The sequence below is a fragment of the Microtus ochrogaster genome, assembly GCF_000317375.1.
Source record: "Microtus ochrogaster isolate Prairie Vole_2 chromosome 14 unlocalized genomic scaffold, MicOch1.0 chr14_random_1, whole genome shotgun sequence".
NCBI lineage: Eukaryota > Metazoa > Chordata > Mammalia > Rodentia > Cricetidae > Microtus > Microtus ochrogaster.
In genome coordinates, this window is record NW_004949096.1 from 19,160,071 (window position 1) to 19,172,813 (window position 12,743).

The window sequence follows — 12,743 nt, forward strand, 5'->3', positions numbered from 1 at the left end:
CCACCATCGCCCGGCTAATCTTTCAATTCTTGACTCTATAAGCATATACCATGACATCTGATTTTTTTACATTTATGAGTTCAAGGTAGTTTTTTTTTTTTTTTGAGAATTCTTTTTCTTTGAGACAGGGTTTCTGTGTTCTGTGTCCTGTCCAGGCTGTCCTGTGTCCTGTGTGTCCTGTCCAGGCTGTCCTGTGTCCTGTGTGTCCTCCTGGCTGTCCTGTGTCCTGTGTGTCCTCCAGGCTGTCCTGTGTCCTGTCCAGGCTGTCCTGGAACTCGATCTGTAGATGAGACTGGCCACAAACTCAAGAGATCTGCCTGCTTCCGCCTCCTTTTAGGATTAAAGAGTGTACCACTGCCGCCAGACTCTTGAGGATATTCCATTCAGATAGTTTTGTAGTTGATTGAGGGTGTCTTCCTAGGTAAGGTCTTCTGTTTTCCTAAGGTGTCTTCCTCTGGTAAGTTTCCAGTGCTTGTGCATAGTTCCGAGATTACTAATTTGTGTCTACTGAAGGATTTGTTTCCGTCTCATCCTGCATGTGGTTTAGATTATATATGCAATTCAGTTCACTAAGTTGAGGTTTGGGTGTATCTGTAGTCTACTTAAATTTGAAGGTATGGTTTGAGGGTACAGGAGGAGTGGTTTGGTGGTATCTATGACTTGGCCATAGTGGAAATGGTGAGAAATGGTCAGAGTTTGGAAAACCTTGATGATTAGAGCCAGCAAGTTTGCTGAAGGATTAGATACCTGGGCTGAGGAAAAGAGTAAAGATAATCATTTTGGGCTGACTCCTGAACCCTGTTGTTCTTCCTCAAGGTTTCAAGGTGAATGACACCAAGAGAGGAGATGCTTGTGAAGGTGACAGTGGGGGACCTTTTGTCATGAAAGTAAGCTCTGTAGGCCAGGGGCTGCTGTAGGGAAGGTTGGGGGCCAGGAACTTGTTTTCAGGAACAGCCTGGACCTGACTACTGGAATCCCCCCCTTTCTTCCTCAGAGCCCCTATAACAACCGCTGGTATCAAATGGGCATTGTCTCATGGGGTGAAGGCTGTGACCGGAATGGGAAATATGGCTTCTACACACACGTGTTCCGCCTGAAAAAGTGGATACAGAAAGTCATTGATCGGTTTGGGTAGATGTGGGGGGGGGGTACCCACAATATGGGATCCTCATGCAAAAATCACAAAAAACAACCAAAATATTTTTGTGGTTTGTTTCTGTTCTCAATAAAAGTAACTGTTAGTTAAGTCTCAGTGTGCCCAGGCTGTTGGTAGGCAACTCTCTGGACTGGACAGACGGAGCTGCACATGGCACATACACACAAGGCCTGGACAGAAAGGCCAAAAATCCACTATTTGTTTGGACCCTGGGCTGATGTCTCAGCTGGTCTTCGTTCTACATTGGAATCTTCAGGAGATCCTGAGGCCAGTGAAGAAATACCTCAGAAGCAGGACCAATCAACAAAGTTGCCAGAGAAAAAGAGGGGGCAAACAGGCAAAAAGTTTTTTTCTTCCAGGTTCTTTTATGCAGGCTGGGCCAGAAGGCAAGGCTCAGATTTAGGGGGGTACTTAATCATTCCAAATGATCCAGTCAAGAACATTTCTCTTTCAGGACATCCATGGCTACACAAAGAAACCCTGTCTCAAAACATTCTCATCCTCCCCCCCAAAAAATTTTCCCACAGGCGTGTCTATCTGCTTGTGTTTTAGTTGATTGCATATGACAACCAAGATTTTAGTAATCCTATCTGACATCCTTCATCATTTCATCAAAATGGTACAGATATGCCCCCAAGAGGCTCAATGATTAACTACTTAAATTCATTCCATCTTCATGTGTGTGAGTGCATGCTTGAGACAAGGTCTCAGTATGTAGCTCTGGCTCTGCTGGAACTCATGATGTAGACTAGACTTGCCTTGAACTCAGAGAGATCATCCTGCCTTTACATCTCCAATGTGTGTGTGTGTGTGTGTGTGTGTGTGTGTGTGTGTGTGTGAGAGAGAGAGAGAGAGAGAGACAGAGAGAGAGAGAGAGAGAGAGAGAGAGAGAAAGTTCTTCCTGGTTTCTCCTTATACAGCACTTATCAGATTAGAGCAATTTGTAGTAAGGAGGGGAAAGAATGTTTAAATTTACAGACTTTGGACAAATTTAAGTCTTAAAATTGTGGAGATGGCCTATCACACAACACATCTTCAAGGTCACTGTTAAAGAGTCCTATCTATATAGCATTAAAGTCCTATTCCCACTGGGGACATTTACATGTAAGTGGTGGCACTGCAGCCTCTGACATTTGATAGGAAATTTTGGCTGATGTGAAATTTGTTGACACTGCAGAACTGTAGTGAGAAGATGCATGCATTGCTGAGCTTCAAGGCAAGAACAGAGCCTGAACATCTGTCTGCTTTAGGTGCTGACAGAAGTAGGGCAAGGGGTTCTGGTCAACCAACATACATGGCTTAGTGGGAGGGCCAGGGACAGCCTGGTCCACACAGTACCATGTTAAAGTGAGCCAGGGCATGGCGCGACCCAGTCTTGATAAATAAGCAAAAGCCGGAGGCTGGAGAGATGGCTCAGAGGTTAAGAGCATTGCCTGCTCTTCCAAAGGTCCTGAGTTCAATTCCCAGCAACCACATGGTGGCTCACAACCATCTGCAATGAGATCTGGTGCCCTCTTCTGGCCTTCAGGCATACATGCAGACAGAATATTGTATACATAATAAATGATAGATATCTAGATAAGTATCTAGATATCTAGATATCTAGATAGATAGATAAGCAAAAGCCAAAGGTGGAAGGACCTCTATCATTATCCCGACCCCCCAGCCCTTCTCCCTTCTGTCTGCTGAGTCTCCTTGTATAGTTTATGGCTAGTCACATGAGATCAGCCTGCCAAATGCTAGGATTATGGCTATAGGCATTTGCCACCACTGTATTGGTTTTTCATATTTGATGCAAAAGGGAATAGAGAATGAAGAGTTTCTTGCTTATTCTGTGATTCTGGTTGACTGGAAAGCCGGACAAAAACAGGCACAGGTTCTCAGTGACAGTATCTCAGCTACTCTGGGCTTTAGGGGGAAGGATTAAGGATTAGCTTGGCTTGGTGGAGAGGGAGAGGCAGATAGAACTCTATAGTTTCAGGTCAGTCAGGGTTACATGGTGCAACAGTTTCAAAAGAAATCTGTAATACTCAGAGCACTCTCAACACCACTGTGGGGATATATAAACTTACACTTAGTTTTCAGTTGAATGGTGCCCGTTCTAGAACCCACTTTCCACGACAATGTCCTCCTTCCCTGCTGTGAACACTTACCACTCCATGCTCCCCTATAAAGCAAGTTAAATTTCAGGCAGCCTTGGGCTCACCAGAAAATGGTGACTGGAACCAATGCAGGGTTCACCTGATGGAAAAAAATCCAGATTAATTTTCCTTCCATTTTTCATTGTGTGGAATGCCAGCTGAGTAGAAGCTGTCCTGGAGCCTGCCTGGAGTCTCCACCGAACCCAGCACCTCTTCGTCCTGAAGCAGCTTTCTAACTACAGAGGGACTCTGCAGTTCACATTCTGTCCTCAACCCAAGTATAAAGCAATTAATTAGTCGGGACTGAAGGCAGGAAAGCAGCAAGCTGTCCAGATCTACCAGAGTTCCCTTGGTGTGGGAACTGTTGGCTCGAGTCGAGCTTGAAAGCGATCTCATGTCATCAGGCAGCAGAGCAGTAGGACGCTGTTTCTCCATCAGCTGGAGACGACCAGACTTCAAAACAAGGAGGGACAGACAAGCTTCCTCTGTTCCTTGGGTCTGCATGTGGACAGCAGGCCAGCAAGTATTGTCTTCCCAAGGAGCTACAGCCCCAACCCATGAGTTAAGAAAAAGTGTACCTCAGCAGGTCATGACAAACCCTCTTCTACCCAGCTTTCCTTAAACAGGTGACAGAAAAAGTCCCCAGCACTCCCAGACATGGAGCGATTTGGGAAATAGGTATAGTTAATGCAAACTTTATTTATAAAAGACTCTTAAATTAGTTGTCTCATGCCATGCATTCATACAGAATACAGTGTCCCTTCAGGGCTACAGGAGAAGAGCTCACAACTCAGAAGGAACTATCAAGAGTTTCTAATGGCTGAAAGCTAGGAAAAATTAGGACAATTTTACAAATGAGCCATTAAAACAAAACAAAAAAGATATGGAACCTAGTCTGAGCAGAGGGTGCAGCTGTTTGGAAGTCTGTACACTAACCTAACCCACAGTCAGTCTTCTAAAGGCAGCACTGATGGGGAGAAGCAGAGCTTGTGCACATCTGCCCACAGCCACTCCTTCCCGTCTGCTGTCTGATACATACAATAGTCCGTGTACATGGGGCCTGCAGTGGCCACTTCACACTACAGGGCTTCTAGATTAGTAAACTAAAGCTGCAGAGTGCCGAGGGACGGCAGCTTCATTTGCGACTGCTCTTTATTCTCTCCAGTCTCTTTTTCAAGTCATCAATGTTAGTTGTGGAGGAGGAGGAGGTGATGGTTCCTGAAGAGTGGGTCTGGCTGGAGTCCAGGTCTGAGTGCTGGTGCTGTTCGCGGGACTCCCGCAGCTGCGAGAGCTTGCTGTGGAGCATGTCTGTAGAAGAGGCAACTGGAGGAATTGCTGGTTTGGAGAGCAAAGAGGTCAGTGGAGGTCGGTCATCTTGCTATTGAGAGAGAAGAAAGGGAGACTGCCTAAGTTCAGGGGAAGCAGTCAAGATGCAACTCTGCCTGAGTTTATACCAAGGTAGACCAGCCTGCCCTTGACCTGCTTGTCACAGCTCTCCGTTCCCACACAGAAAGAAAGAACAGTACCTTTGTGTTGTCAAGGCCACACCGTTGTCGAAGAATTTTTAGCCTTTCCAGGTAGACAGATGGTCCCACTTCTTCTCCATTTGTGTTACCTATAGAGGACACTGTGCTTGTGGGGGTGGGCACACACGTGACCTCCATCTGAGAAGAGATGCCTAGAGAGAAAAATGAAGGAAGCTCATGTAGATATCCACATACCCCAACTTCCAGACTGCAAGAGCCAATCTGCTACCAAAGTCAACCAATTTCTAGGGTCTCCTGGCACAGCATACGTCTAGCGCAAACAAGTCCCTAGCAACAACAACAACAAAAATTTTAAGGTCCTGAATGTCTTCACTGTACTTGAAAACTAAAAAAATCCACAAAGATCTACCATGACTTAGTGATACAGGCTAGTCTCAAATATGAAACCTAAACCTTGTTGAAACTTCAAGAACTGATCCAAAAGGACTGTCTGCCTAAACCCTTCATTATGTGAAGGACTGTATACCAAAAAAATCACAGGGCTGGCATGGGCAATTCTAAGTATATGATGAGTACCCAACTCAAACAGGAGGTATGTGAAGAATTGGTTACATCTGGGCTGGATGATACAACAGAGAAAGAGTTTTCAAATCTAAAGGGAGGGCTGGAGAGATGGCTCAGAGGTTAAGAGCACTGACTGTTCTTCCAGAGGTCCTGAGTTCAATTCCCAGCAACCACATGATGGCTCAAATCTAAAGGGAACAGCAAGGAGCTCAAGGGATGGGTACTACCCATCAACATTCTTGGAGAAGAACAACAATTCATCTCAGTTACCATGCCCAGTTAATGGGTGCTGGTGATTGGATCTAATTCTTTGTGCGTGCCAGGCCAGCACTCTACAGACTGAACTACATCTTCAGTACCTCCCATGTGGGTTCTAAATATTACCCAAGAGGGAAAGGCACTAAACAAATTATGTTAGAAGTGGTATGAATGTACTGGGTGTGGAGGCATACATACCCTTTCAGTCTCAGTACCCAGGAGCAAAGTAGGAGGATCTTTGGAAGTTAAAAGGCCTATCTGATCTACACAGTGAGTTGGCAGAGGGTGCTATTTGGCAGGTAAAGAACAGGCTTACAAGATTTCCACAACTGAGATCACAGTATAAAAACAAGATCTGAATAAGGACAAGGAATTGGCTAACAGGCTTTCTTTCTTTTTTTTTTAAAGACTTATTTATTAATTATGTACACAGTATTCTCAGTAGTCTGTCTACATGTATGTCTGCAGGCCAGAAGAGGGCACCAGATCTCACTACAGATGGCTGTGAGCCACCATGTGGTTGCTGGGAATTGAACTCAGGACCTTTGGAAGAGCAAGCAGTGTTCTTAACCACTGAGCCATCTCTCTAGCCCAGGCTTTCTCTTTTTTTTGGTTTTTCGAGACAGGGTTTCTCTGTGGCTTTGGAGCCTGTCCTGGAACTCGCTCTGTAGACCAGGCTGGTCTCGAACTCACAGAGATCCGCCTGCCTCTGCCTCCCGAGTGCTGGGATTAAAGGCGTGCGCCACCATCGCCCGGCCAGGCTTTCTCTTTTTTATTTTATTTTATTTATTTATGTATTGGTTTTTTTGAGACAGAGTTTCTCTATGAACTCGCTTTGGAGACCAGGCTGGTCTCGAACTCACAGAGATCTGTCTGCCTCTGCCTCCCAAGTGCTGGGATTAAAGGTAAGCACCACCACCACTGAGATCAAGGCTCTCTTAGAATCAACAGCACCATATATATGACGACTAGTGCAGAGACTAGAAATACATCGGTGGTAGAGTGTATGCATGGCGTGTACAAAGCCCTGGCTTCCATCCTCACTCACACACACACACACACACACACACACACACACACACACACCAGAATGACAAAGCCGGTACAAAGGTCCTAAGGCATACATATGTGTCTGTGTTTCAGAAACAGTGAGGGGGCTGGTGGGTCTGGTCTGGAGAGCAGTGGATGAAGTACCAGAAGTAGCAGGGGATCAGACAATAAGATTTCTGCCTTCTGGAATATATAGCTGGCAACTCCTGATGCCTTGTGAAAATGTGCACAGGAAAATGAAGGTGGATGCAGGGAGAACATCAGGAGGGAACTCTGCTGCAACTCAGGTAAGAGTACTGGGTGGGAAACCCCAAGGTGTCAGAGTGGAAGGTAAGAGTGTGGTTCCTGCATATGATCTGCAGGTGCAGCCAGAGTTTCCTGGCAGAGGAAGAGAAGACCAAACGCTTTAGTTTTTACCAAACTAAGATAAAGTTGATACCAACGAAAATGCCCATGGAGTAAGTAGCTAGCTCGCAACCCTTCAGCCTATTTCTGCAAGGAGAGGAAACTACACCTGTGGAAGTGGGGATGCGGCCTTTGCCTTCCCTCTCCATCTCAATCACCCGAAGGCCTCGCTCAACATAACTCTGAAAGAACTGTGAGGAGTTTTTCAGAAATGGTTCAATGTCAGCATCTGAATATTTCTTCTTATATTCATATAACTCTGCTAAGCCCTGGTAAAAAAGAAAAAGGAAGAGGTGAGGATGGATGTAAAATTGTGTTCCTTTTCCACAAAGCAGACCACCACCTATTAGTTGAATCCCTTCCACTCCCCTCCTCCTCACTTGCTCCACCTGCTCCTCCTCCTGATTTTCTGCAGACAAGATCTTAGCCCAGAACTCCTATGTAGATCAGACTGTCCTCAAATCTACAGTCATCTCTGCCTTACAGCTGTGTGCCACCACACCCGCCTTTTTGAGTCTCACTGTGTAGTTCAGGCTAGTCTCAAACTTGCAATCTCCTGTCTCAGCCTTCCAATTGCTGTAACTGCTACATGCTATGGTACCCAGTCCTAGGCTTAACCCTTTCATTCTCACCTCTTTAGTGTTCTCCTTAGAGCCAATCTTCTTAAAAATCTCAGCTAAGAAATCATTTACTTTGGCCTTTGATGATTTCTCATCCTAATAAATTGAAAAGCACAAAGAGCTGGTTAGAGTCGGATTACTAAAAACAAACGAGAGGATGGACACTAACAGCGAACCCTTCAAAATACGGGCCTCACTGGATACTAACAGTGAATCCTTCAAAATAAGGGCCTCACTGGATACTAACAGCGAATCCTTCAAAATAAGGGCCTCACTGGTGTGCTTCTACTGGAGGATGGATACTAACAGCGAATCCTTCAAAATAAGGGCCTCACCGGTGTGCTTCTACTGGTGGGGAAAGCCCAGAGCTGCAAGACTTACAGCAGCAACACCACTAGTATTCTCATTATGAGAGCTTCCTGTCTGAGGATTTCTCCTCAGCTCTGAGGACCAGCTGATCTATGCCTCCCTGGTTAAGCAGAGTTCACAGTGGACTTACATAGTGTCACCGAAGTCTTTCTTGGGGCATCAAAAAGCATGTGTTCACTACTCCAGTGTTTTGAAATTTTTATGTAAAAAATGGTTATACCAGCAAACCAAAAGACTGATCATTCCAATCCCTAAAATTTCCCCTTGAGAATCAGGCTACGCACTATTCGAGAAGCTCCCTTTTCTGTTTCCTTATCAGACTTGCTCCCAGACTGGTCCATGCTGTGCTTCATCATCCGACACAGGTGGGCCTCCAGTTCAGACTCATTCTTGTTGTCAATCATTGTGAGGTGGTCTAGGATCTGACAGAGATAAGTACATTCAAATGCTAGCAACGGCCCTTCCAGGAAACCCACTCAGAGACTGACTGCTGTTCTAACTCACCTTAGGTCCTTTCAGTTTGCATAAGGTATGCAGAAGGGTCTTTAGAGTCCTTATAGGAAATTCACTTTTGCATTGCTTCAGTTTCTCTTTGGGAAAGACCTTCATAAAAATGTGGATGTCCAGAAGAATTCTGTCTAGGTTGATGCTGTTGATGGTATCAGGCAATAGTCGAACCATTCTCCATAGACACTATAAAAATAAGAAATAAGAAGCTGGAGGGATGACTCCACAGTTAAAATCACTGGCTGCGGGGCTGGAGAGATGGCTCAGTGGTTAAGAGCATTGCCTGCTCTTCCAAAGGTCCTGAGTTCAATTCCTGGCAACCACATGGTGGCTCACAACCATCTGTAATGAGGTCTGGTGCCCTCTTCTGGCCTGCAGACATACACACAGACAGAATATTGTATATATAACAAATAAATAAATAAATATAAAAAAATAAATAAATAAAATCACTGGCTGCTCTTCTAGAAAACCCAGGTTCACTTTCCAGCACCGACATGACAGCTCACACCTGTCTGTAACTCCAGTTCCAGTGGATCCAATACCACGCAGACACACTCAGGTAAAAACACCAATGCATAAAGAACAAATAAGCCATTATAAAAAACAAAACAAAACATGGGGTTGGAGAGGTGGCGCAGTGGTTAAGAGCACTCGCTGCTCTCCCAGAGGTCCTGAGTTCAATTCCCAGCAACCTCATGATGGCTCACAACCATCTGTAATGAGATCTGGTGCCCTCTTCTGGCCTGCAGGCAGACATGCAGGCAGAATACTGTATACATAATAATATTTTTTTTTAAAAAAACAAAAGGAGTGACTGAAAAATGAGGATAATTTATCACCATTTTTCCAAATTCAAGGTTATTTTTTAAAGATGTGTGTTTTTTATCTATGTGTATCCTGATTTATTATGTGTGTGTATGTGGGTGGAGTCCAGAGGTTGACAGGATATTATTCTCTCTTACTTTCTATTATGAGACAGTCTCTCATTAACCTGGATCTTGCTGATTCAGCTAGGCTGGCTGGCTGGCTAGCAAGGCCCAGGTAACCTTCTCACCAGGCTTTGTTCAGGTGTTGGGGACAAGGACATTTTAAATATTAAAAAAAAATTTAAATTCTATCTTGAGTTTCCTTAGTATCTGAGAAGAGTAGTTCAGATTGTTTAAACCAAATCTAATCTAAGGAAGGACTACAGTACCAGAAGTACGTCACACTTATCTTCACTTGGAGAGTGCCATCAAAGATTAAACACATATTCTCCTCCCTCAGAAAGAAATATGCCTAATCAAATGTCTTGCCTTCTACTTTCTAGAAGGCTGGCCATGAACTTGCTATGTACCTGAGCCTGGTCCTTATGCTTCACTTCCTTTCTTTTTTTGGTTTTTCGAGACAGGGTTTCTCTGTAGCTTTGGAGCCTTAGAGTCTGTCCTGAAACTAGCTCTTGTAGACCAGGCTGGCCTTGAACCTCGAACTCACAGAGATCTGCTTGTCTCTGCCTCCCTAGTGCTCAGATTAAAGGTGTGCACCACCACTGCCTGGCCCTTATCCTTTTTTTTTTTTTTTTAAATAGCCTTGCTGTGTCAATCACACTGAACTGTGTATCTCAGGCTGGTCTTGACTCCCATCTTCCTGCTTCAGCCTCCTGCAGCCTCCTGTGTTCTAGAATTACAATTGTTACCATGCCTGGCTTACCATTTGTGTTTTCCAGAAGTAAGTACCTCAGTTGATTTCCGTCAATGTTGTACTTTGGAATTTATTTCCCAGAAAGTAAGTTCAAGGTCAGCCTGGTCTACAGGGGGAGTTCCAGGACAGCCAGGGCTGTATAGAAAAACCCTGTCCCCCAAAAAATCCAAAAAATCCAGAACCTAACAAAAACAACAATAACAACAAAATGAAAGTGATTATATCTTTATAAGACAAGAGATAAAATCATTTCAATTTTACCTTCATAACAAGCTCTGAGTATTTGGGAGAAGTAGCTGTTGCTAGCAGGCTGTCCTGAAGTAAAACAAGCAGGGCACTGGAAAAACAAATAGCATTAATAAATCTTAAATTTTCATGTTTTTCCCCCGAGAAAGGGTTTCTAAGAGACAAATGTAATGCTAGGACTATAACTAAAACATTTAACTGTCCTCCTCTAGAAAAGTCAGATATTGTTACTAGTTTTAGACGGAATCACACTTGATTCACTTAGAAAAAAGTAACAAATCATCTTACCAGGCAAACTTTAAAGTTACAATTGACTTTGATCCTCTTGCTTCCACCTGAGTGGAGTGCTTTCCAGGGCTAGGATTATAGGAATGTGCCACTATGCAGGGTTTAACAAGTGCTGTGGAGCAAACCCAGGACTGTGCATGCCGGACAAGTACTACCAACTGAGCCACACCCTTACACGTGCAGAAAAATGAGAGGCTTTCCCAAGCTTTACTGATGAGTGTATGAATATACCTGAGGATGTTGGTCTGGTCAGACTTCTCCAAAACCTTCACCACCAAGAGGTTCACAGAACGAATCACCTGTTGTCCTTCCTCAAGATCTTCAATCCGAGAATCCAGCATTAATGTGATCAGGCCATGCATCAAATCTTTCAGTACTCCAGTGGAGGCTTCCCGGGCCAGGCTCTCTATCTGAAATAGCTACCCAGTCCTAACTGTGTTAGGGAGGTTAAAACTCAATATATGGGACAAAGAAGAAAAGCAGAGTTGGTATATTCTAGTCAATATTCAGCTCTCTCTCATTAGATATGTAGACATAGGCCAAGTTGACCAATACTTTAAACTTTAAGTCCCAAGTGCGAGGATTACATGCTTATATCAACACACCTGGCATAATTACAATGCATTTTTAAAATACCCGGGGTGTCAAAAAAAAAAAAAAGGAAAGAAAGTAAAGAAGAACAGCTAAGCATTTTACTTTATATCCTAAATTAGGAAATTCTTGAGTAAACGTGTGTGCTGCTGACATGGTCCACATCAAGAAATCGTCTCAGCCCTAACAGAGTGGCAAAGTCTTCTCCATGTGAGACACAGAGGGAAATGGCAAAGCCTTCCTTAGGGGTCAGAGTGTGGGTGTTGATAGTATGTCCACAGCCTGAAGACTACCCCTATGGAGACTGCTCCTAAAGAGATGACTATACCTTCTCCTTTATCCAGCCATGTGACATAACTCCTGTGTCTCCTTGTTTATCTGTTCAACTCTATATAATAAATGTTGAATTTCTGGGGTGCTGAAGTTTCCCCATCCAAAAGTCTAGACTATGTCTATATTTCTGTCTTTCCTTCATTCCGCTTCTACTCCAGTTGTGCTGGATGAGACACTTAGCACTTAGGTAATACTCAGTGCTAAAAGTGAAAACTGGCTAAGACTCGGATAATTCTACCTAGTGACACAGGTCTCACATGAACATCAGCACTGACTCTGGCCTGAGAACCTGGATGGACTGACAGAGCTAAGAGAAACTCTACTTCTGTAGAAATGTCTTACCGAAATCATGTTGCCAATGATACAGCTATACAACTTAATGATTTCATCCTTGTCCAACTTCTCATCTGCCATATGTGTACTGTAGATGAGTCTCAGCTGCATGAACGTCGCGATCAGAAACTGATCAATGTGGCCAGACATAGCTTCAGCCTTGTCTTCCTGCCTCAGGACCTCATCAATCTGATAATAAAAATTCCAAGCTGTAGTTTCCAAGCTTTATGAGTAGCAAAAAGACAGTATAAGACACCTTTCCTTAGGAAAATTCACTAGCAAAGTGCTTCTTTTACCTAATTTTATAAATAACTAGGCCTTAAGAATTCAACTATTCAATACATTTTTACTGAGCAACTTAGTATTAAGTAAATTAGTCAGAGACTCTGTTCTAAGAGGCTTACTGTCTAGTTCAGGGAATAATCCCTATGCTTAAATATTCACTTTATTAAGAGAAATTTTTTTTTAATTTTAGATAGTTTTAATATTAAACCTTTCATAAAAAAAAATCAAACAGTAGTGGCAGAGTGAGAACCTGCCTTTAAACAAAAACAATAAGAATAAGGCTGGAGAGACAGCTCTGCTCTTCCAGAGTTTTTTTTTGTTTTGTTTTGTTTTGTTTTTTGTTTTTTGAGACAGGGTTTCTCTGTGGCTTTGGAGCCTGTCCTGGAACTAGCTCTGTAGACCAGGCTGGTCTCGAACTCACAGAGAT

The 12,743-nt window shown here is 43.7% G+C and overlaps 2 protein-coding genes across 4 annotated transcripts in view; one reads left to right on the forward strand and one right to left on the reverse strand.

Annotated features, from left to right (window-relative positions):
- The window catches only part of F2 (coagulation factor II, thrombin), a 14,849-nt gene extending 13,602 nt beyond the window's left edge, over positions 1–1,247 (forward strand). Inside the window, exons 11-12 of the mRNA XM_026787852.1 lie at positions 817–887; positions 995–1,247. Of these exons, the coding sequence (XP_026643653.1) occupies positions 817–887; positions 995–1,135 (212 nt within the window). The 3' untranslated portion in view covers positions 1,136–1,247. The remainder of the gene's footprint in view (positions 1–816; positions 888–994) is intronic.
- Positions 1,248–3,976: 2,729 nt separating this feature from the next.
- Ckap5 (cytoskeleton associated protein 5) overlaps positions 3,977–12,743 on the reverse strand; it is a 97,114-nt gene continuing 88,347 nt past the window's right edge. For all 3 annotated transcript variants that reach the window (XM_026787679.1, XM_005364158.2, XM_026787680.1), the window contains 9 exons: positions 12,041–12,220; positions 11,006–11,193; positions 10,502–10,577; positions 8,555–8,743; positions 8,335–8,472; positions 7,694–7,777; positions 7,171–7,330; positions 4,824–4,975; positions 3,977–4,675 (listed from right to left, as the gene is read on the reverse strand). In XM_026787679.1, coding sequence (XP_026643480.1) covers positions 4,433–4,675; positions 4,824–4,975; positions 7,171–7,330; positions 7,694–7,777; positions 8,335–8,472; positions 8,555–8,743; positions 10,502–10,577; positions 11,006–11,193; positions 12,041–12,220 — 1,410 coding nt within the window. In that variant the 3' untranslated portion in view covers positions 3,977–4,432. The remainder of the gene's footprint in view (positions 4,676–4,823; positions 4,976–7,170; positions 7,331–7,693; positions 7,778–8,334; positions 8,473–8,554; positions 8,744–10,501; positions 10,578–11,005; positions 11,194–12,040; positions 12,221–12,743) is intronic.